Source organism: Podarcis cretensis, assembly GCF_951804945.1.
Source record: "Podarcis cretensis genome assembly, chromosome: 13".
In the NCBI taxonomy this organism is placed as follows: domain Eukaryota; kingdom Metazoa; phylum Chordata; class Lepidosauria; order Squamata; family Lacertidae; genus Podarcis; species Podarcis cretensis.
Window position 1 is genome coordinate 16318100 of NC_137182.1, and position 25178 is coordinate 16343277.

At 44.7% G+C, this 25178-nt stretch overlaps 1 protein-coding gene across 3 annotated transcripts in view; it reads right to left on the reverse strand.

The window, feature by feature from the left end:
* The window catches only part of MYO1D (myosin ID), a 176849-nt gene that overhangs the window by 70951 nt on the left and 80720 nt on the right, over positions 1-25178 (reverse strand). For all 3 annotated transcript variants that reach the window (XR_013832410.1, XM_079949361.1, XM_079949362.1), the window contains exons 17-20: positions 16163-16386; positions 15582-15726; positions 13521-13625; positions 1872-1985 (exon numbers count right to left, since the gene is read on the reverse strand). Coding sequence is in view for 2 of the 3 variants with exons in the window: in XM_079949361.1 (XP_079805487.1) it covers positions 1872-1985; positions 13521-13625; positions 15582-15726; positions 16163-16386 (588 nt within the window). In the remaining variant the exon portion in view is untranslated. The remainder of the gene's footprint in view (positions 1-1871; positions 1986-13520; positions 13626-15581; positions 15727-16162; positions 16387-25178) is intronic.

Below are 25178 nucleotides of genomic sequence, written 5' to 3' on the forward strand. Positions count from 1 at the left end.
TCATGCAGGCTTATTGACAAGAGCATCATGCAGGTATCTTGAACAGTACTGGAGGCAACGAGAGCCAGTAAACCGAAGCTCAATTCTGACATGCTAGAAGTGCGGCAGATTGGTGGTTTCTGGGTCTGGGAATTAGGGAGGCAGTCTACTCTGGATGGGGCTGCGTTCCCTCTGAAGGAATAGGTTTCTAGTTGGTAGGAGCTCCTGGATACTTTGTCATTGGGAGCCCAAATGACTTTGGTGATAAGGAATGGGATAGCCTGGTCAGAGTGATCCTGGTTCCAGAAACATTTTGTTTAGACTACTGCAAAACATTCTACATGGAGCTGCCCTTGAATATGGTTTAGACCGGGCAGGGGTCAGCAAACTTTTTCAGCAGGGGGCCGGTCCACTGTCCATCAGACCTTGTTGGGGGCTGGACTATATTTTGGGGGGAAAATAAATGAACGAATTCCTGTGCCCCACAAATAACCCAGAGATGCATTTAAAATAAAAGCACACATTCTACAGTGGTGCCCCGCAAGACGAACGCCTCGGAAGACGAAAAACTCGCTAGACGAAGGAGTTTTTCGTTTTCTTAGCCGCTTCGCAAGACGCTCTCCCTATGGGCTTGCTTCGCAAAACGAAGCTTGCCCCGCAAGCTCCGGGGATAGCGGGGAAGCGCAGCGCGTCTTCCCCGCTGTCCCCGGACCTCTTTTGAAGCAAGGGGCGGCGGGGAGAAGATCGCTTCTCCCCGTTGCCAGCCCCGCAATCTCCGGGGACAGAGGGGAAGGCGCGCGCCCCTTGCTTCAAAAGAGGGGACAGAGGGGAAGGCGCGCGCCTTCCCCTCTGTCCCCGGACCCCTTTTGAACCAAGGGGCGGCAACGGGGAGAAGCAATCTTCTCCCCGTTGCTGCCCCTTGCTTCAAAAGAGGGGACAGAGGGGAAGGCCGCGGCGCTTCCCCTCTGTCCCCGGACAGTCTCCATAGGAACGCATTGATTGATTTTCAATGCATTCCTATGGGAAACCGTGCTTCGCAAGACGAAAAACTCGCAAGAAGAAAAAACTTGTGGAACGAATTAATTTCGTCTTGTGAGGCACCACTGTACTCATGTAAAAACATGCTGATTCCTGGACCGTAATTTAGAAGGCAATTGGGCCAGATCCAGCCCCTAGTTTGCCTACCCTTGATTTAGAAAGCTAAAGACCATAAACACTGGTGCTTAAAGATCTGCACTGACTGCCTATTTGCTACTGAGCCTGAGTCCAGGTTTTGGTACTGACCTATAAAGCCTGAATGGCTTAGAGTCCTGTTACCTTAAGAGCTGGTACTTATACCATTCTGTCTGCAACTTGAGATCTGTTGGGCATCTCCTCTTGGTAGTTCCACCACCAACTGAAGCTTCCCAGCAACAATATGCTAATTATGAACTGCATTCCCACTATTGATGTAACCCACCCTGGTTTTTTTTGACAAAGAGTGGGTTGCAAGTTTTTAAAATATATATACAGTGGTACCTCGGGTTACGGATGCTTCAGGTTACAGATGCTTCAGGTTACAGACTCCGCTAACCCAGAAATTGTACCTCGGGTTAAGAACTTTGCTTCAGGAATGGAACAGAAATCATGCGGCGGTGGCGCAGCGGCAGCGAGAGGCCCCATTAGCTAAAGTGGTACCTCAGGTTAAGAACAGTTTCAGGTTAAGAATGGACCTTCAGAACGAATTAAGTTCTTAACCCGAGGTACCACTGTACTTGTGGAAGATATACAGATAAAATACCTCTATGCACCTCACAGAATTCTGACCAGAGTTCTTATCAATTTTACAACAGAGAAATTGGATCATTAGCAATTTCATACTGTGGAGTCCTGGCTCCAGCTCCAATACTTACATTGTACAGTGGGATGGTTTTCATCACTTTGTAGTGTTTTGTTGGATCCATCTTATAAAGGTGTCTGTCAGTGATAAAAATTGCCCGATCTTCCACTTTGCTAAAGCGGTTTATCTGCAAATAATCAAATCCCCATGGGAATTAAAAGTCATTTCCTTTTTTAAACAAAACAAAACACACTTCACACACTCTGAACAGTGTGATAGTAGAATTATTGGCTCCTTAAGATGTTTGAATTTTGCTTCCACAGTTCTAAAAGGCATGTGCACATCTGGTTTTAACTGACAGAAGGATTAAAAATGGTCCGGATTTAAGGTGAGTTCAACTTGGTGGTATTGTGTAGAAAGCAGTAATTGAAAACAATGAGATTAAAAAAGAGAGGAAAAGTACTTCCGTTAGCTTAACTTTGATTGGTAAGATATCAGCCCAGACTCGATGATCCTGTTGCTGCCTGTATTTGTTCACTAAAGAGGGACAGGGACCAACCCTCTAACCACATAAACTGCCCCAAAACAGAGCACGGCTGATTGCAAGAGGGTAGGACTTTGCTTTAAAGACAGGTCTTACCTGAGCTTCGACTTTCTCTGGTATACTGGAAGTTATCTAGGAAGTTTCACAGACAGAGTATGAAAGCTAAAGTCTACACTAGTCTACTGTAATGCACTCTACATGGGGCTGCACTTGAAAACATCCAGAAGCTTTAAATCAGTCCAAAATGCAGCTGCCAGATTGTTACAGGTTTTATTCTGGTGCTCTTATCTTCATTGGCTAGCCATGTATTTCTGGACTCAATTCAAGTCCTAGTTCTTTCCTTTACAGCCTTAAGAAAGGGGTGGGAAGCCTCAGGCCTGGGTACCAAATGAGGCCCCAATGCCTCTCCATTTGCCCCTCAGATTTCCCCAGGTGATGCTCCCAGGCAACACCTCTCACTGGTCCTGCTTTTCACCCTGAGTGCTTTGGCCTGGATGGAATGTATCCCTGAACTCCAACAATGCTTCTTGCTCACCTGGATGGAGGGAAGAGCAGGGTGTACCAATGTGTGTAGAAATTAGTCTATATAAAAAGGTGACGTTTACGTTTGTTGCTCTGCCCATTTTTGCCTTTGGCCTTGTCCACCACTTGAACGTGGCCCTTGAAAGGTTGCCCCAGACAGTACAGTGTGTATGTATTCATTTTAACTCAATAAAGATCTTTCAAGTTCAGAAAAAAGAGGAAAATAAAAAAGAAAGGTTGCCCCAGTAGAGAATGCAGACCCTGGACCGAAAAAAGATTCCCCACTCATTCCCCACGCCTGCCCTAATGGCTTGGGACCTAGCTACTTCTCTCCTTCAATCAGTATTGGGGGTACTGCTCCAGATTCCCAAGCTAATTAAATTGCAGCTGGTGAACGAGAGGAACAGTGCATAACATTATGGCATCAACATCACAGCATGGCCTCCCCCTAAATTTTGTTTTGTCACCTAGTCATGAGGCTTTCAGGGTGGCTGTCTGAGCCCCCGCTATTATGCAGTGCAATAACCCCACTTTTCTGTTAACTGGTTTATGGTAGGCTACTTGGTTTTTCAGATTGATTTCATTGAAGTTTTTACTGTTTTGATTATGGCCACTGCGAAGTAACATGGCTTCACATATGTACAGCATCTATGTAAACTAGCATTATCCGGGAACGCCCTAAAGATGTCAACTCTGGATGCCTTTTGTAACAGGAAGACTCATGCCTTGCTGTGACAACTCTAAAGATAGCAAATGCCAGGGTATTCTGCTGTGTGTGAGTGTGTGGGAGGGCAGAACAGCACCATTTCTAAATTACCATTACGTTTGTAATGCTAGCAACGTGAAACATACTGTTTGCTAACGGTTTCCAAAATGGGACTGAAACCATTTCCATCAGTGAAAGGAAAAACACTTGTTACTACTTTTACAGCTAAAGACTCCAAATCTGAAATTAATTGAGGATGCCACTGGGATTCAGTAAACCACAATTGAGTCCCCTGCTGAGAAATGCACCATTAGATCAGTTTTCCCTTCCAACTTGCTATTGACAGGCATCCAGCTGGGCAAACGGAATTAAAATGATAGTTCAAAGCATAGCCTTGAAGATGGGTTGCCTATATCTATCATCTATCTATCTATTCCACATGGCTGGATGTAGCAGGAGGAGAAAGAACAAAAGACTACTCCAATGGATTTCAGTAAGAGATGGTTTGGAATGCAGAACAAGTTTCCCCATGCCCAAAAATCAGAGGGGTATATTTGTGTGTGTGTGTGTGCGCGCATGCATATGTACAGAAATAATTTTCACTAAAAAGAAGAAGGATAAATCTTAGAAGAATTGTTGATCCTAACTAATGAGAATAGGACAAGCAACAATGCATAATTTTATTTATTTATTATTATTATTATTATTATTATTATTATTATTATTATTTCTACAGTTTTCTAGGTTATGTACAATTTAAAAATAAAAACAAAACCCAGCTGCCTGTGGAGATAATGATGAACAAGGAAGCCCTCTCCAAGGCATAAAGCCTTTCTGACTTCATCCTACTGTTTGGCAGGAGCCCAAATTACACAATTAGCATCTCCTTTATTGGTAACCAACGTGAGTCCTTCAGACAAGCAGCATGCTCTCTTTAACAGAGTCAAATAATCCCTTAAATCTGTGCAAAGGTAGGACACCTCACCCTTTCCAGGTAGCTTGTCACTTGTATCAGTAACTCAAAATCAGCTAAGAGGTTTAGGTGTCAAACACAGAGAGTAGGCAATGCTCTGAAGAACCATCTAGCCAAGAGATGACAGATGGGAAACTAGGTCTTGTCTTCTGCAGCAGTACTAATTGCCAGTACACACTGCACGTGCCATATATTTATGCATGTAACAGCACCATCTTCAACATGGAAAGCTCCACTGCATCAATCAGAAACACAGAAAGACAAAGAAGAGCAAAGGTAAGCCATGATTCTCTTTGATTACCACTTCTTCCATTGCTATGAATAATCAACACCTGATTTGCTCTGTCCCTGCTGCTTCAAGGCATTCACAAAGATGGGCTTCCTCAGCCACTATGGCCAAGTGGAAAATGTACTACAGTGGTGCCCTGCAAGACGAACGCCTCGCAAGACGGAAAACCCACTAGACGAAAGGGTTTTCCGTTTTGGAGGCGCTTCGCAAAACGAATTTCCCTATGGGCTTGCTTCGCAAGACGAAATGTCTTGCGAGTTTTTCCGACTTTTTTTCCCTCCCCCCCCCTTTTTCTAAGCCGCTAAGCTGCTTATCAGCTGATCCGCTAAGCCGCTAAAAGCCGCTAAGCCGTCAATGGGCTTGCTTCGCAAGACGAAAAAACCGCTAGACGAAGAGAATCGCGGAACGGATTCTTTTCGTCTTGCGAGGCACCACTGTACTAACAAACAAGCGAAACACTTGTGTGCTTATTGATTGCCATAAACATACAGCTGCTCTGACCATGTCAGGGGATTGATTGCCTTCTTCGCTTCCAACAGCAATCTTCAAAGTCTGTTACACTGTTTAGTCCACAAGACTGAGTATCTCACCATGATTACTACCATCCACACACACACAGTAAAAGTGTCTTGACCTTAGGTGATTTCGTAAGAGCCACTATGAAATGACTAATTATTTTAAGGATGTGTCCCATGATTGTGGAGTGGGTGGGTGGAAGGGAGAAGAAGTCAATGCTTTATCAAGTGTACAGGCTAGCTATTATGGAATGTATGGCTCTGAAGGCCCTACCTAGCAAGTTCCAGTGGGAGGAGTTCTCCTTGCTACAGAATGTGCTGCAACGTAATCTGGCAAACAATGAACCTGTTCAGTAATTTCCGTGCGTCTACTCAGAGTATGACTAGCATTGGATACGGCCATATAGGTTACGGTATAAAAGTTGCAGTTACAGTAAATCTACATGGAACCACTGATTAGTTTCTCAGTGGAACAGAGAACTGAGGCGCACTTTCTGTATACCGGTGACACATAATTCTGTTTCACCCTTGTTTGCCAATTCAGGTGATGCAGTTGATGGAATAAACCAGTACCTAAGATCAGTACTGGACTGGGAGAGGGTCAGTAAACAGAAACTAACTCCAGACTAGCAAACAGATCCTTTGGGTGAATGGCTTGTTTACCCAGGGAGACAAGATTCAGTCTGTTCTGGGCAGAACTGCACAACCGCTTAGGGGTCAGGTTTGTAGTTTGGGGGTGCTGTTAGATCCAGTCTCATCTCTGACGGTACAAGCGGCTTCTGTAGCATGAAATGCTTTTCACCAGCAGCAATTTCACCCTCCGGACTACCCTGGCCATTGTTATCTATGATATGGTAACAGGAGCAGTAGTAATCTCAGACGGATGGCCATTTAACTGGTGCTGAAATGGTGACAAAGTAGATTGCAAGAGCATCTCAGAAACAGCAGACCAATTTATTAGATCAAGCATTTCAACAGATATTGTAGCCCTAGTCCAGTAACTAGCGTACACAAAGAGTGCCATGAAAGCAAGAATGTAGTAACTTTCTCTTAAAGTCAGCATCCTGCCTTGCACACACAGAGCTGTCCTTTGTACTGAAGAGAACAGGGAAACTCATGCCTAGTTTTATATGCACATCAGAGCCCCCATGTAGATTCTGAGCACAGCAGAAATGAGTATCTTGCCCAGTATCTTGACTTATGCTACACCTGCAGAATTTGAGACCAGAAGACCAAGAAAGGATCTCAAAGCCGTTAAGTTCCAAGTTTATACTTTAATGCAACGTTTGTAGCACCGCAAAAAACAAAATTCAAACTATCCAAACTCAACTACTCGACAAGCAGAGTTGCTAAACTGCAGAGCAAATGGACTCTAGTAAGTGAGCCAAGTTGCTGATCTTTTCTTTCCGCTTTGCAACAAATTAAATCTGTCCTCATCATCAGAAATAAATGAAAGGGTGGTTCTTTATGTTCTTGACAATAACCTTTCAAGATTCTGGAAGCTTGCTCACCCATATTCTTCTCACATTTAGAAGCACATGTCATTCACTCTTTCGACCTGTCAGTCTTGCCGACTTTGTACAGAACATGACAGTTCTAGCTTGGTTCTCTAATGTCACACCCTCCAGCAATTCTGCTATAGCTTAACTCTACCCGGGACAACTAATCAATTTGACGAGAGAGAAGCATCACATTCAATAGGAGACTTGCCCAGAAAGAGATCTGGAAGGTATTGGGTAAAGAGTTTGGTTAAACATATACCGTATGAAAAAGCAGCTCATGCAAGAAGGCAGGGCATTCCTTTCAAAGAAGGTCTTTCTTGTTGCCAGCTGACAGTCGTAAGGGCAAGATGGCATGATGTTTGTTGGGTAAAATAAGCCCCCAGCAAGTGTGTAAAATAAAGTTTCTAAATCATGGATTACTAATTATGGGCAGCTGGTTCTTGCAGGAACCTGGAGGAAAGTTTTGGAAAACAAGGAGGGTGCTAGAAAAGGGCATCATCTCAGGAATATTTGATTAAATCTTAGTTGTTCAAGGGGCTACAGAAAATACTCTCAGAGTATTTTTACTCATCTCCTGAATTTCTTCTCCCCTTCTCCTTTCACACTTAATTTGTACCTTTCCTTCCACCAGTGTTGGTTTGTTTCATCATTTCTTGCTGCTCCTTTTATTTACTTCATCGTCCTACAACAGCTTTCCCTTTTCTATTCTTAATTTATTTTTATTGCATTTGCTTCAACTTAACCATGTGTTTCTCTTTCTAATTTCTTCCAGTGCACTCTCTGGTCCTGTCCTTTCAGAGGGAGATTTCCCATCCATTCTCTCCTCTGTCCCCTGGACACCTTCATTCAGCTGTTGGCAGTGGCCAAACCAAAAGTGGTCCAACTGAGGCCCACTGGTGGAAAACACTGCTCTAGGTCTTTCTGCTGAATTTTGGTAGGCATCTTTATATTACCTATTTATTATTTTTATTACATTTCTGCCCCACACTTCTTCCTTCACGGAACTCAAAGCAATATGCATGGGAGTTCCAGGTTCTCCCACCTGGGCATAGACTCAAACCTGCTTAGCTTTAGCAAAGTAGCTTCATCATGTGCCCTAAAGACCATGCCATAATATTCACCAGTCTTACTATTCTTTTTAAAAAAACCTTTTAACTGGAGATACCTGAGGCCTCACACATGCCAAACACATGCTCTCACTTCTACAAGAGCATGGGTAGGCAAGCTAAGGCCCGGGGGCTGGATCCGGCCCGCGGATGGTCCAGGAATAAGCATGTTTTTACGTGAGTAGAATGTGTCCTTTTATTTAAAATGCATCTCTGGGTTATTTGTGGGGCACAGGAATTCGTTCATTTTTTTCTTCTTCAAAATATAGTCCGGCCCCCCACAAGGTCTGAGGGACAATGGACTGGCCCCCTGCTGAAAGAGTTTGCTGACCCCTGCACAAAAGCATCAAGCAAAAGAGCAACTGCAAATTCTGCCTGAAGGCAACAGATACTTGTTGTTGTTGTTTAGTCATTTAGTCGTGTCCGACTCTTCGTGACCCCATGGAACAGAGCACACCAGGCACTCCTGTCTTCCACTGCCTCACACAGTTTGGTCAAACTCATGCTGGTAGCTTCGAGAACACTGTCCAACCATCTCGTCCTCTGTCGTCCCCTTCTCCTTGTGCCCTCCATCTTTCCCAACATCAGGGTCTTTTCCAGGGAGTCTTCTCTTCTCATGAGGTGGCCAAAGTATTGGAGCCTCAGCTTCACAATCTGTCCTTCCAGGGAGCACTCAGGGCTGATTTCCTTCAGAATGGAGAGGTTTGATCTTCTTGCAGCCCATGGGACTCTCAAGAGTCTCCTCCAGCACCGTAATTCAAAAGCATCCATTCTTCGGCGATCAGCCTTCTTTATGGTCCAGCTCTCACTTCCATACATCAGATACTAAGCACCCAATATTCCACTTTCTATAGCCCTCACTTCTTCCCTCTCATTTGTAAGCAGAAAAGCAGCCTGCTTTCTGCTTTGCAATTGCCCTAACCTGGCCACTTCTTGACTAAGCATCTACTTAGTGTTGACAGTGTGCCCTGCATGCTGATTAGTACAAAGCAGTTAACACCATCACTGCTGTTTCAGTGGTGCTTCACACTTTTAGCCGCAATAAGCAGTGACACCAGTGTTTCCCCAACATACCAGTGTAGGAAATGGGAAAAGCAGAGATACGACCTTTAAAAACATGCAGGGACATACACCAGGAACTCCCAATCAGCAGCAGAACAGCAGATGCTCGCTGTGAGTGTGAGGAATCTGTGCCTGCCTTTTCCTCCTTACATGTTTGCAGAGTGTGAAGTTATTGTTTGTTAAATGGGGAGGACAAATGGGCAAGGACAAAACCTGACAGGGATGGGGCGGGGGGAGAAGGGGAACTGAGCGACAGTGCAAAAAACACTTGGCTTTGGCCGTTAGGGAAAGGCTGTGGGACTGATGTGAAAAAGCAGGCTGTTATCAACATAGGAAGCAGCATAGCCAAATGCATTAAAAGGAAGAGTGAAGAGAACAATAGCAGTCGAAAGAAGACATGCTTATGCAGAGCAAAGGAGACTGAAATGGAAATTCAGAGTTAGAGTGAAAAAGAGCCTTGTGATTTTGGGATTGAAGGCCAGATTTGCTTGTGGCCGCTCTTGATTATTATTTTTATTTAAGTGATTTTTACGTTGCTTTTAAAAACTGAAGCCCTTTTAAAGTGGCTCTCAAATAATGATGACAAAACGCAGTAAAACAGCATTAACAATCCAACCACTAGAGCCAAACACCAATTATACATTTCTAGCATCTAAAAGCGAATAGAGCAGCATAAAAACGAAACAAGCATATAACACCCAGCCAACCTGTGCCAGCAGATACCACAGTACAGTCATACCCTGGTTATCTAACGGAATTTGTTTGACTTCCAAAACATTCGGAAACCGAGGTGCAGCTTCCGATTGGCTGCAGGAAGCTCCTGCAGCCAATCAGAAGCCGCATCAGACATTGGGTTCCAAAGAATGTTCGCAAACTGGAACACTCACTTCCGGGTTTGCGGCATTTGGGAACTAAGGCGTTCGAGTCGCAAGGCGTTTGGGATCCAAGGTAAGACTGTACTAATAATGTTAAAAGAAAGTTTAAAACCCACACAAGCTACCTAATCAAAGTCTAATGGAAAATAAACATTTTTATGGCCTGCCTAAGAGAAAACAGGGATGAGACCAAATGCACCTTTTGTCGGAGGGAATTCCACAGGTAAGCGGCCATCACCATAAAGGCCCTGTCTTGTATTTCCACCAGCCTGATTGTATACTACTGGCGGGTCTGTGAGCAAGACCTCTGTGGCCGTTCTTGGGGCTTGAAGCAGGCTCATATGGGTGCCAGTGGTCCACCAAGTAATTTAGTGTCAAACTGTTTAGGATTCAGAAGCAAACAGACAGCCAGTGCATTTGATTTTTAATTAATAAAATTAATTAATTTAATTTTTTAATTAATTAATAAAATTCTCTTTTCAAAGCAAAGGTAATGTTTTATGGCCACATAACAGTTCACATGTTACACGTGCCTAGAGCAATGATTTCTCAGAGTGCTGCTGGTGCAAGAAAGTTGGGGAAAGATGTTTTAGTCTTTAGGCTGGGTGCGGGGAGGAAACTTTCTGTGCCCCGCACAGGCTTTCTATTTCTTCCTGATGTATCCCATTTGCTTCTTTATTTATCCTTTGCTGCAAAAACACAGTTTGAAAAAAGAAAGAATGCAAACAGAGCAAGAAAAAATTGCATCGCTGTTACAGATCTGCACAATGCACTGTTGCTTCCTTGAGGAAAAATCTGGAGATGTGCATCTCGTGAACACACATCTGTGGAGGGATCCCATTATCAATCAAGATCTATATCGCCAATCACAAAAAGCTTTCTGTTTGTCTATTTCTAGTATGTTTTCATTAGAGTTTAAACCAATCAAAACCAAACAAATCTTTTGCAACTCGAAGGGTAAAGGGCTTTGTTACATTATGCTTGGAAATCTGAATCAGGAAGGATGTGAGAAAAGATTTAAATAGATTAAAATTATGTAACACAAAGAGAGAAAATACATTCCAGAAAACTCCCTGACAAAGATGCGGCTTGTCAGTCCTAACACAAATTCAGATTGAAGCATCCTTTAAAGCAGGTACATGCAAGGGATTTAGAGGCACTCAAGGACAGAGAGCAGATGAATTCTCTTTTGCTCATCATTCTTCTACCTTGCAGGGAGAGGGAGTAATGACTATATAGCACCATTTGCACCGATCCACACCCTTCCTAAATGTCAACTGAATAAACCAAGGAAGTATTTTACGGCCCTCTGCTATATTCTACATACACCCAAACTGAAGGAAATACTACCAAACCTAAGAAATGTCCTTATACAGACATTGAACTTAACCATAATTAAATGCTACATACAGTTAAGGATTAGCCCCAAATTGGGATGTAAAGCTATGGTTGTGTGTTATATCAGCACTGAGCAAGCCACAGTTAAGGCAATTTTGTGTTCTCTCCAGACTCCTGCTTAAAAGGGAAGAAAGCAGATCAACCCCTTACACCATTTGGGGGGTAGGGTGCTGTTCAGCAAATTAAACTATGGGTTCACAACACATTTGAAATCTTCTTAACCAAGGTTAGACAACAAGCCAGGCTAGTGCAAGGCAAACACAACCCTGGCTGATCAAGATTACAAAATCAGAAGTATCCTATACATTTGCCCTCCCCTGTTGCATGTGAGTCTTTCTCCCTTCCATTTCTGGAGCCAGCTATGGTTAGTGTTACATGCAAACAGATTTTAACCCTAACCATTTTTAGCTCAGACCTGAATTTGCTAATCTGGTTCTAACAACGTCTCTAAACTTAAGAGTGGCAGCTAACCGTGGTTAATTCATGTATGCTAACCATGTTGATTCCCAAAAGAGAAGTGGGGGGATTTGCAACCTTGATGGTAAGAGAAAAGAGGGGAAAGGAATATTCAAATCTTATGTGGGTTACTGATCTCCTAACCTCAGTCAGGAGATTATGCAGTATTGTGTCTGCGCTGGCCGGTTATTATTGGTGCCATCCCCGGTGAAGGGATATATATTTAAATTATTTATATTCCACCTCTCAAACAAAACTGATTCACAATGGAGCTAGCACAATAAAAACACATACCTTAAAACAAAATATGATGCAGTAAAAACATCAGCAATACTGATTCTCAATAAAAACTGAGGGAAGCAGTACTGATTTCAATCTCTTTCTAAAATAGAGCGGGAACTGTGAAGGAATGAATTGTGCCCCGGAAGTGCAGCTTCACAACTGGAAAGGCCTTGTTCCTTATTGCCGCACATCTTGCTTCAAAATGTGGGGGCACAGAGCAGGGCCTCAGACAAGAATCTTATGAGGTGAGCAGATTTATGTGGGAGCTGGTGATCTTTCAGGTACTATTGTTCTAAGACATTTAAGGCTTTAAATGGCAAAATGGAAATTCTGAATTCTGCTTGTAAACTAACTGGCAGTCAGCTTAGTTTGTAAAGAAATGTTTCCTAAGGCATGAGGCAGTTGGCAAACAAGGTTTTGCATTTCACACCAGTTGTAGTTTCTAGATACGTGTTCAAAAGCAACATCACATGGAGCACAATGCAGTAATGCAATATAGATTCTTTAAGGGCATGAATAACTGAGTACAGGTCATGTTTTTTCCAGGATTGGTCACAGCTGCTGAATCAGCCAAAGCTGCTGAACGAAGTGCCAGAGGCCACAAAAGATAACTTGATCATCCAGATTTAAAAGCACTTCCAAGATGAGAACATGATCCTTTGGGAGGGAGGGCAAACACTCCCCCCCGCCCCATGTTGAACAGGTTAAATCTGATTTCCTTGCTCAAGTGTATCATTAATCAGCCATACTTTGGTCTTATCTGGACTGAACCTCGATTTACTGGTCATTAGCCATCTCATTCAGAATCTATTTAGGACCTTGGCAATGTCACCTAAAGCAGATGGGGAGGTACAGCTATACATCATCACCTTACTGATGACGTTTCACCCCAAAACTCCATATTTCTCAGGTTTAGTGTGTTTTAAAAGCACAGGGCTGGAGGAATGAGATCCTGCAAAATTCTGCAGAATAAAGGCCAAGGAGTCAAGCAGCTCTCCCAAGCCAGTTACCCAGGAACCAAAGGACATGATGCCAGCACCGGACGAAAGGTGCCTGCGAAGAAGCTTTTTAGTATGGATCTGACCTTCGCATTTCAAAGGAGATCTCTCTGTAACTCCCTGAGCTCATCTGCTTAACACAGCAGAGCTGAAGGACTATTGCAAAAGAAGATCTGCTCAAAATGCACACAAATTCAGCGCCCCAATGTAGGTCTTCTTTATTCTATTCACGTTCAACCCGTTTTGAACTTCTTTACAATAAATTTTAAGTTTGATTCCCCAAATCCTCACCTGTTTTGCTGACCGTTTTCTCACTTTCCTAGCTCTAAATACTATCCTCTTTTTGTCTTTTTGAAATAATTTCATATTTTTTTTAATATTTCAAAATTCCTTTACCTGAGCTTCAGCAATGTAAAAGCCTCTTGATGAAGCCCTCCCCTCCCCTTACTTTCCAGAGGCTTTCATCGTCCTTCTGCAGCAGTTGCTGTGCTTACCTTGCGGACGTGAGACGAGAAGAGAACATTCATGAACTTGTCTTTTCGTTTCAACTCATTGGCAATGGGGACGAATGAGCCTGCAGCCTGAGGGTTATCTGGATTCTAAAGGAGCAAACAGGAAGACAGGCAGGTAATTTGTCTTCATCATTAAAGCAAGGGCGGCAGCATCCTTACCATTTCAGGTCAGCCAGCTATAGAAGTCTCAAATATACATTTGTAACAACACCGCAATTGCTATCTTTCAACACAAAGACAGCATTCCAAGCCCAGCACCTCCTTGATTCCAAAAGTTGCAGTTCTTAAACAGAGACTATGTTAGAGCAGGATATGTTAGAACTGCTCAGGTAAGAGATGGTCATCAGTCTTTTAATTATGGAGTTGAATTTCCTAGGTTTTCTGAACAAGGCAGCAAATAAAGCAGGCTTCCTCAACCTCGGTCCTCTAGATCAGTGTTTCCCAACCTTGGGCCTCCAGCTGTTTTTTAACTACAATTCCCATCATCCCTGACCACTGGTCTTGCTAGCTAGGGATGATGGGAGTTGTAGTCCGAAAACGGCTGGAGGCCCAAGGTTGGGAAACACTGCTCTAGATGTTTTTAGACTGCAATTCCCAGCATCCCTGACCACTGGTCCTGCTAGCTAGGGATCATGGGAGTTGTAGGCCAAAAACATCTGGAGGGCCGAGGTTGAGGAAGCCTGAAATAAAGTGTCCTCCTGAATAACAGCTTTTGGGAATCACAAGTGGGGAGAGTGTTCGTTGTTGCAATCTGGCCCTGCTTGTTTCCCATAGGCTTGCCACTGTGAGAACAAGACAACAGGCTTCGGTCTGATCCGATGCTTTTCTTATGAAAGGGCTTGGCCATGGTTTCTACATCCCTGAAAAATGGGAGTGAGTGGGCATTCTAAGGAGGCATACAAGTTTGTTTTGTCCTGCATTCTGTTTGTTTTTCATACAATAGATTGCAGAACCCAATGCTTACATGGGGCCTTCTTTTCAAGTATGGTCACAGAACACAGAAAAGCAGCACTACTGGACTAAGCACAAATGTCTTTCTAGACTAGAAGGACATTTGTGCAAACAGAAGCTCCTGGAAAGCCCCAAGGAAGGGAACTGCGCTCTCCCACTATTTCTCTCCAGCTAATAGTATACAGTGGTACCTTGGGTTACAGACGCTTCAGGTTACAGACGCTTCAGGTTATAGACTCCGCTAACCCAGAAATAGTACCTTGGGTTAAGAACTTTGCTTCAGGATGAGAACACAACTGCACAACCAAGAGCTTTTGGTGAGGTAACAACTTCCAGAGGGGTAGCTATGGTAGTTTTGTGGCACGTTAAAGACTAACAGATGTATTACAAGTTTTTGTGAGATCACCCCATCTACATGCATGATGCCGAATTATTTCAAAAGTGTGTTGGGGCAGAACTTCATTCTACATACACTGTATCTTCCTCAACAAGGCTTATTTTCCTATCAGTTTAATTCTGCCTTTGGTAGCATATTTTACAAGGGTATCCTGAACGGAAGTTTAACTTCATTTGGGGCTCATTCATTTATACCATCCTCTGACTGAGAAGTGAAAGCCTTTCTTCTAATTATAACCATAGTTGAAAAAACCACCTACGCATTTCAAAGGATGCTTTGGTGTCTGCAGGCAACCAAGATAGGAAATCATCTGGAACCACGTGTTTAAAATAATCACACCTTCCGCTTGCAAATGCTTCCAATTTTCACCCTAAAATAAATTCTGCAGATCTGTATACAGCTAGCTCGCCTACTTTGTTTTTAATATACCTCATTTTAGATTGGACACGGTGGACTGGTTTGCAGGGTGAGATTTGACAGAGTTCTGTATAGTTTTTTTGTTGTTCATTGACTAAGAAAAAAATCAATTAGGACTTGAATTAGAGGAAAGAGGGACAAGGATTGGAGTTTAAGAGGAAAAGGCTATTTCTGCAAGGAGTAAAGAATTGATAGCATGGGCCTTGGTTATTTACTTTTTATCTTTGTGGTATCACAGAACGCAGTAACTGACATTTTGTGTGTTCTACTATGCTTACCAATGCAATGTAGTTGCCTTGCCAGGCTCTTTGGATCCCCATATCACTGCGGTGGCCCTTCAGCACTTCCACTGCTGCCACCTTTGCCCGGATCTGAGGCACATCCTTGGGGGGAATGCTCTTGATGAGTTCGTGCGCCCTCCACCTGGAAAAAATCAAACAAACCAGAAGCAATTGCACATCAGACTAGCACAGGGATTGGAATATACGGTTGCCCGATTAAATAGTTATCAGCATTTTCATACAAACAATTCTGCATTTCCCGCTCACCAATTGATTGGCATATCTAAAAAGAAGCACAGGCTGGCTTTGTTCTGCGGCCGCCACATCCTTAAATGGTGCTTGCAACTTTCTTAAATACAATACAGCTGTAACTTGGTTTTCAAACAGAATGCGTTCAGCTCCCAGAGCCATTCGAAAATCAAGGCACGGCTTCCAATTGGTTGCAGGAGCTTCAATCGTTCGGAAGCTGAAACCTTCGGGTTGCAAGGCGTTTGGCTTTCGAGGTTACACTGTACCTGGCAGTATCAGGTAATGTTCCTGCTCCGTAGCCCAAGAAACAAACTGCCTTCGATTCCTACCTGTGATAGATTGCCTGCAGAGCCTCTTCAAACCGCCGCAGGACTTTGGGTGGGGTGGGCCATCTCACATGCTTGCCGTAGCCTTTCATAGACTTCACGTTGTGAAATCGCCGGGCAACCTCGCAGATATACGACTTCACTTTGTATCGGCGGTAGCACTTTATGATCTTGAGGGCAGCTCGGGTTCTCTTGTAGCGCAGGCGAGCCAGTGTGCCCCTCCAAACCTATAGAAGCCCCCGCAAAAAAGTTAGGACAATAGAAATGGGGGGGGGGATGAGTAGTTTCCTTCTTCCTACTCAATATTTCATATATTAAGGTAAAGGTAAAGGTACCCCTGCCCGTACGGGCCAGTCTTGACAGACTCTGGGGTTGTGCGCCCATCTCACTTAAGAGGCCAGGGGCCAGCGCTGTCCGGAGACACTTCCGGGTCACGTGGCCAGCGTGACATCGCTGCTCTGGCGAGCCAGAGCCGCACACGGAAACGCCGTTTACCTTCCCGCTGGTAAGCGGTCCCTATTTATCTACTTGCACCCGGAGGTGCTTTCGAACTGCTAGGTTGGCAGGCGCTGGGACCGAGCAGCGGGAGCGCACCCCGCCGCAGGGATTCGAACCGCCGACCTTTCGATCGGCAAGTCCTAGGCGCTGAGGCTTTAACCCACAGCGCCATTTCATATATTACTATGAAGTAATAGTGCAAATGGAGCATGCATTTCACAATACAGAGGTACTTTGGTTGTCGAACGCAATCCGTTCTGGAAGACTGTTTGACTTCCAAAATGTTCGACAACCGAGGCGCAAAGGGCTGGGCTGCAAAGTCAGTGGAGAAAATGGAAAAAAACCCTCAGCAGAAGCCATTCGACTTCTGAGGCACGTTCAAAAACGGAAGGAATTACCGTGGTACCTTGGTTCTCGAACGGCTTAGTTGTCGAACAAATCAGTTCCCGAACACCGCAAACCTGGAAATAAGTGTTCCATTTTGCAAACGTTTTTTGGAAGCTGAATGTCCGACGTGGCTTCTGCTTGAGTACAGAAAGCTCCTGCAGCCAATCAGAAGCCGTGCCTTGGTTTTTGAATGATTTCAGGGGTTGAAGAGACTCCCAGAACAGATTAAGTTCAAGAACCAAGGTACCACTGTACTACGGGTTCTTGGCATTTGAAAACCGAAATGTTCGGCTTCTGAGACACTCAAAAACCGAGGTACCACAGTATACTTGAGTATACATGCCAGAGAGACCTGCCACTCACCCCACCAGCCTTTGCTTGTATATATACACAAAATGAAGCACTGTGCAAGAAGCCTTGTATATTTCATATTAAATAAATAGTCCAGATCCTGTACCAAGAAGCCTGATTTACACAAGCTGTGTGAATTATGTAAAAACAATCGCATCTGCATAGTTTATTCTGCTTCGGCTAGGCATGGAGAGGGGCAAAATGCTCTTCAGGACATTGAAGAGCTGCCGCTTGGAAGTCCCTTAGGACCCGTCCTACTCCTCTGATGATAAATCATTTTAACTGAATTTAATATTGCATTTTCAACATTGCCGCCACCTGCCCCGGGACCCGATGCTGAAATGTGGGGAAGAAAGCTAATAAATAGTAACAATACAGAGTTCTACTGCCAGTGCTCCCTTGTCATGCCACGCCGCAAAGTAAATTAATTGTGTGGAGACAGAGTTAGATCAGTGCCAACCCAATTCTCCCTCTATCATTATTTATATTGTGCCACTGCCAGACATGGCCCTTGATGAAGTAGCGTACCAAAAGACAGGCTACTGCTCCAAGCATCTTTCTATCTAAATCCCAATAGGGAAGGAGGGGTAAAGGTGACGGAGTAAACAGACAAGCGGAGTTAAGTGGACTCAGGCTTTATTTTGTTTGGGGATCACGGAATCATAGAACTGTAGAGTTGGAAGGGATCCCCAAGGGTGATCCAGTTCATCCCCCTGCTATGCAGGAATCTCAACAGGATCTAGGGATGAGGACTAAGGGAGCTATAGACACTGCCGCTTAAAAACACAACTATATAAACTGGAGAATTGTGTAATACAGTGAGGACAACGGAAACCATTCTCCTAAGTATAGCTATTGCGCTGTTAGAAGAAGAAGAAGAAGAGTTTGGATTTGATATCCCGCCTTTCACTCCCTTTTAAGGAGTCTCAAAGCGGCTAACATTCTCCTTTCCCTTCCTCCCCCACAACAAACACTCTGTGAGGTGAGTGGGGCTGAGAGACTTCAGAGAAGTGTGACTGGCCCAAGGTCACCCAGCAGCTGCATGTGGAGGAGCGGAGACGCGAACCCGGTTCCCCAGATTACGAGACTACCGCTCTTAACCACTACACCACACTGGCCCCTACAGCAGGACAGTTACATTTATTTATAGCAGGGTGGGTAACCTGTAGTACTCAGATGAATTTCAAAAGTCATCTCCACATGCTCAGGTTAGCAGCAATAAGCCCCTTCCCCAGTAGGCCTCTGGGCAGGGAAGAAAAGACAAAGAAGGAGGGGGGGAAATGGGTGGCCCTCCCTGCACTGAGCCTTGGCTCCACCCACTGCATGAAGCCAGGGCAAACTGCCCCTGAGCAAAATGTTGTCTAGATCAGGGTTTCCCAAACCTGGGTCTCCAGCTGTTTTTGGACTACAGTTTTCATCATCCCTGACCACTGGTCCTGCTAGCTAGGGATGATGGGAGTTGTAGTCCAACAGAGACCCAAGTTTGGGGAACCTTGCCCTAGACAGGATAAAGGTTGCCCAGCCATTATTCAGATTTATGATTCAAGTTACTGCAAGGAAGGATGAAGGGTAGCTCAATTCTCCCCTTGTGGACAGGACAACATTCTTAATTGGAATATGTAAAACAAGTACATCCCAGGGAACAAGAGTCTCTCATGTCAAATACCCAAGCAAAAAATGAAGACCTGGGGCTTTGACAGAAGGAGGAATAGTCATTGTTGCTCCATGCATCTTCCACACCCTCAGTGTTTGGGAGAGCTGCTTTCATGTGGACCTCACTGCTACACTCAAAGGAAGGAATATCACCAGGGGTCGTAGTGACCATGAGCAATGCTTCTGTTTCCTAAGGAACAGGTGAAGCAAAGGTGGATGCCTTGCTGCTGACTGAAGAGCTCCTCTGTGTCATAATAGACCAGAGAAACAGCTATCTAACTACAGTCAAACCTCAGATCCCGAATGCCTCCGTTCTGAAATGTTTCGGTTCCCGAATGCTGAAAACCCAGAAGGAAATGCTCTGGTTTTTGAACATTTTTCGGAAGCCGAACATCTGATCCAGCTTCCACTTGAGTGCAGGAAAATCCTGCAACCAATCAGAAGCCGTGCCTTGGTTGTCGAACATTTTGGAAGCCAAATGTGCTTCCGGAACAGATTGCATTTGACAACCAAGGTTTGACTGTACTGCTTTATAGAGGAAAGAACAGCAGGACAGGGACAAACCAAAAGCAAGCATTTAGGATTGGGGCTCCCTGTCTTCTATTCATCTTAACGATCTCTTTTAAATTTATATTTCTTCTGCCACCTTTTCTGGGGGGGGGGGGGGTGAAGCCCTGAAGGGTGCCAATAAAACTTTGCCTCCCTGTCTCAGGCAGGAAGACGGTGTGTGAATTTGTGGGTGGCTGATGTCCTTCAGCATGCAGCTTTTTCATCCCTATCTTTAAAGGTCAGTGGATGGGACCTAATCCTATTAGCAATGCCCTCTTATCTACTAAGGGAGAAAGGTGGGTTTGGCAGAGGGATCTGAAGGAGAGAGGCTGCAGCACCGGCAGATGTTTTGAAAGGGATTGTTTCAGTTGCAGATGGCAGCGAGGCAGAAGGGGATGAGGGCAGTTCCTCATGCTTGAGTGGAGAACCCTCTGGAGTCCAATAAATATAAATAATACGACAACACTAAACACACATTGGCAAATTCAGTGGTCATTTCTCATGATCTGGCGAAAAGATCATTTCCTTTGCTTGGGAGAACATTCCACAGTGAAGAATTTCCTAACTGCAGTTCCTCCACCCTATGGATGTCAAATGGCTGAGATGGCAAATGTAGATGTCAAATTCTCACCATGCAACGTGTATTACATTTCAACCATATTAGATGAAGCGTTCTCTAGGAACTCTACAATGGTTGCACTCTGTTTCAAATTGCCTGGTGCTGTATTAGAGCAATACTCTTCTCTCTTTGAGTTCAATGGAAAAGGGTTTTTTGTTTTGTTTCTCCTGCTGGTGAATTGACAGGCCCGCAATTCACTGAGGGCCTGGCTGGGGAAATTGATTCAGCTCCTGAGTTGGCATCTTATGGATCCATACAGATGTGCATCAGTACTTCCATTTACAGTAGGATTAATTAATTACCCAAGGCAATTTAGCACCACAGCTATTTGTTTTATGAAGCTTGTGTCAAGTGGAGGTCCTTCCTGCATGCCTCACTAAACTATAGATTACGTCAAGCTAGGAATGATGAAACAAGGGACAAACAGATGGGGAGAGAAAATATTTGCTGCAGAGTCCCAACAATGAATTAATAAGCAAGCCTCACTGATTCTGAACTGGGAGAAGATCATGCAATCCATTTTGGGACATATCCAGCCCTTTAATTCTACCCACCTCCAGAAAAATCAAGACGAGAGCCAATGCTACTCAGTATGTGTGAATCATTGTAACACTGTTTTAAGACCATTATGTTTTTGTGGATAGTATCCCATCCCAGAGGTTTTCAACCTTTTGGAGTCCACATTCTTTCTGCAGCACCCCGTGGGGCTCAGGAGCCCTGTTATGTCACCGCTTGCCTGCAGAGTTGGCAGCGTCTTACCCCTTTTTGAACACCCTCGTGGAGTCTTCCCTAAGCCTCCTCTCCTCTCCCCACTCCTTGGGAGTCCTCCAGGCAGCCACTGATGCCGCCCCACACACTGCCCCACAGGGACCTAGGAAGAGGATGCCTGCAGCCTTAGAGGCCCAATGGAGACTGACCAAAGGTGAATGTGAGACCAGAACCTTTCACTGGGAGGCAGCAGTGGGCGCTGCTGGGCCTGCATGGTGGAAAGGCTCCCCCCTTCAGTGCTGGGCACTCAGCTTCCAGGCAGGCACTGCACACAGCAAGCGCAAGAAAGGCCAGCACAGTGCCTGCCTGCCTGCCTGCCAGCCTGCCCGGTCTCCCTCACCCTCCTGCTTGCCTACTCCAAGGCTGCCTCAGCTCCTGGCAACCAGCAACCCCTGGCCAGCCCCAGAGGCACCATTCGCCTGTGGAGCTTGTGGTCAGGGCTGCTGCAACAAACAGCTGTGCAAGCCTTTGGAAGGAGGAGGAGGGGGGGAAGGAAAGAGGGACAGAGACAAGTGGTTGCCCATGGCATCCCTGACGATCATTCAAGGGTCCCCAGGGTGCCACAGCACACTGGCTGAAAACCACTGTCCTACCCTATTCCAGAGACTTGGGGTCTCCAAATAAGTTAATGAAAAACAGCAAAGTATCGAGTTTAAATGAAGAAACATTTGTGAACAATTCACCATAGCTATCATATCCATATCAAAGAGATCAGTTTTTAAACTCTGCTCCTGAAATACGCTCAGGTTAAGGCACTAGTGAACCTTCATGGGAAAAGAGTTCTGTCAACCTAGAGCAGTTAGGATATACCTTCCTACCTGCAGTAGAAACGAATCATCAATCTTGCTTCAACCCCAAAAACTGAGCCAAGGGGAAAGCCTGCTCCGCTGAGTTTAAATCCACCCTTCCACCTGCGGTCAGACTAAATGCTAGATTTTCTAACCAACCTATTGAGTGACCCTGCATTAATGCTACACCCGCACACATATTTCCAGTCCCTATTTGGAACAACAACTGGTCAAAGAGAATGAAAGTAGGATATTGCATTGGTGTAGGCATCACCACATAAGATTGTTGCTGCTATCCCACAAAGGTATCTCCTTTCAGCATGCTCATCTCTTCTGCTACGTTATGAGATAAACTGAGTTCTTTTTGGCAGCTGCCCACAAGCTGTGAGCTGCCTGAGCAAGCGCTCCAAAGTGTTTAGGAACCTTTTCCCCAAGCTACCAGTTGCATTATCATCTTTTCATCTATCCTGCTTTGATTTGTGTGTGTGGGTGCGTCTATTGCTACTAAAATACAGAAAGTAATCAAGAATGTGTTGGAGACAGGCATTGTTAAAGTAAAATACTTTGAAGTTGCACAAAATTGGTAAGCTACTGTAAACCATGACTAGCTGTGCATGAACAAATCATGCCTGCTTTGCTGCTCCCTACATTGTACTTTATTTTAATTGTTCTTTTATGGGACACCATTTGGTGAAGGGTGGGCTACAAATATGTATTCACTAAATTTATGAGCCCAGCATGGCAAACACATCAAATACAAACAATAAATAATACAATGGAATATAATAGTCCCTGGCCTAGTGTGACATCTGAACCAAGGAAGATGGTTTGCTTTGTTTTGCTTTAACAAATCACAACTGGTAAGCCAAGAACAAACCTTGAGTTTGTGGTTTGTTTGGCACAAAACAGTGATCCTTCTTCTGACATTATTCTAAGTCAGGGCTTGAGGATTGCTTGTTCTGCACATTTGCCGGGAGGAGTAATGCAACACTTGTGTAAACCCCTGTTTGCCCAGTGGGTGGTCTTGCAAAGCTATTTGGTGGGTTACAACTTGCAGAGCAGTAGCCGTATTTGCTGGAACAAACACAACAAAGAGTATTGTGGCACATTAAAGACCAATACATTTATAAACTTCCATGGAGTGGATTCTAGCCCACGGAAGCACATGAAACAATAAATCGGCTAGTCTTTAAGTTTGCACATGACAGTTATTTGGAATGCGTCCAAGGTCTCTTCAGTTCATAGTAGCTCTTTGTCTGCATAGGGCAGTGAGCTTTGCCGAAGGATGAATGTATGCATACATGTGACAACATACACAAGTGTCAAGCTTCCCATTTTAAAAAAAGAAAAAAGATTTACAGCCTCACGCATGTTCCCCACGGGCATCATTTTTTTCTGTTGCCCTTAACGCTATATTTTCTAAACTGCACTTGAGTATTATTGCAGGGGTATTTGTTTTGTTTTTTTTAGCTTGCCTTACAGCTACCTTTCCTCCTTCCACATGCTGCTGCACGTAGCACAGCAAGAAATAATAGTCAATGCTGGGGGGGGGGGGGGATATGTTCTTGCTTTCCAAAATAAGCCAGGGTTGCTATTCCCCTGCCCCAACCCACTGAAGAGATGAGTCAGTACAGGGACCCAAAGCAGAGTCCATTTTTCCCCTTCAGCGTTTGGGGAACACTGAAGCAAATTATTCACTTGACTGGGTGGATTTTGCATTCTGGACCGAATCTGGAGTACAGAGGGATTCTCAAAAATCTGAGACACTCTCAGCCCATATTATGAAAGCTACCCAAACCTCTCTAAGAGTCAAAAGATCAACAAAAAGCAGCCCCCTCACTCCCAGCCAGGCCAATTACCCAGTTCAGGCATGCCTCCGGGCTACACTCACAAAGGGAGTCCTTAACAAAAGACAAGTTGCAGAAGCTTCAAGAGTTTCCCCTGATAAAAGGCCTCTTGAGTGGTCAAAAGGCCATATTCTGGGAGCGAAAGAAGACAGGTAAGTATTATTCATCAAAACAGAGTAGAGATTCAATATAGATGGGAGCAGAAACTCAATGTAGAATAGAGAAGGCAGAATACATCAGAGGTGGTTTATCTTATATACTTTCTTGCCTGAGTCCCTGCTCTTTCCCCCATTTGATGCTGCTCTGCGACTGCTTTCTGACATCTCCTCCCTTCACCTCTTCTATGTTAGTTGGCTTCCACTGACCTTTTCCTGCCTGCCAGAGTCTCCTGACTGCCAACTTCCCACCTAGATCACAAACCCAACCCAGCACCTCTTGCCCTTTTGGGGATCGTCAAAACTTAAAATGGAAGAAACAAAAAATGTTAAGCAAGCAAAGCTAAAAGCTTTGCTTCACTCTGCCCCAAACAGAGATGCTGATCCTTGAGAGAATAATCGTTCTATGTATATTTTCATGCCATAAGTCATGGTGATTCGGTGGGCGGGAACAATCACAGTATAGTCACAAGTAAGACCCTCTCTATGGGACGCAGGTGGCGCTGTGGGTTAAAGCCTCAGCGCCTAGGACTTGCCGATCGAAAGGTCGGCGGTTCGAATCCCTGCGGCGGGGTGCGCTCCCGCTGCTCGGTCCCAGCGCCTGCCAACCTAGCAGTTCAAAAGCACCTCCGGGTGCAAGTAGATAAATAGGGACCGCTTACCAGCGGGAAGGTAAACGGCGTTTCCATGTGCGGCTCTGGCTCTGGCTCTGGCCAGAGCAGCGATGTCACGCTGGCCACGTGACCCGGAAGTGTCTCCGGACAGCGCTGGCCCCTGGCCTCTTAAGTGAGATGGGCGCACAACCCCAGAGTCTGTCAAGACTGGCCCGTACGGGCAGGGGTACCTTTACCTTTAAGACCCTCTCTCCCACAGAAATACAACTACTGCATCTCTTCCCCCTCCCCAACTTAAAGTGTAGTGGAAATTATTCCCTCCCATTCCAGTACAGGAACATGGTTACCATACATTTAGCTCTTGTCCAGTACTAGTGCTTCTTTAATATTTACCCGGATATTATCCCCAACATATACACTGGGTTTTTTTTGGAAAGGCCTTCAGAGGTCATATTTCCTACTTTCTGTTGAATCTATTCCCTTTGACCCTTCACTGCTATGCCATTAGAACACAGCTTCTTATTTAGCATAGGTAGCACATTTTAATAAATCTGCTACGACGGTAGGTGCTGAACAGGCTGTCACTGTTCATTTAACAGAGTTTGCATTCTGGCTTTATAATTTAGTCTGCTCATAGAATTTGGCTATCTGCTGAATCAAACTTGGGGCTTGATTGGGCTATAAGGTGAGGCCTCCAGATGCGAGTCTCAGAACCCCCCAGCCCTAAGGTGAGAATTCCGAACCAACTCTCCCCACATTAGGAATCACGTTTGTTTTTAACTTCTCTTTT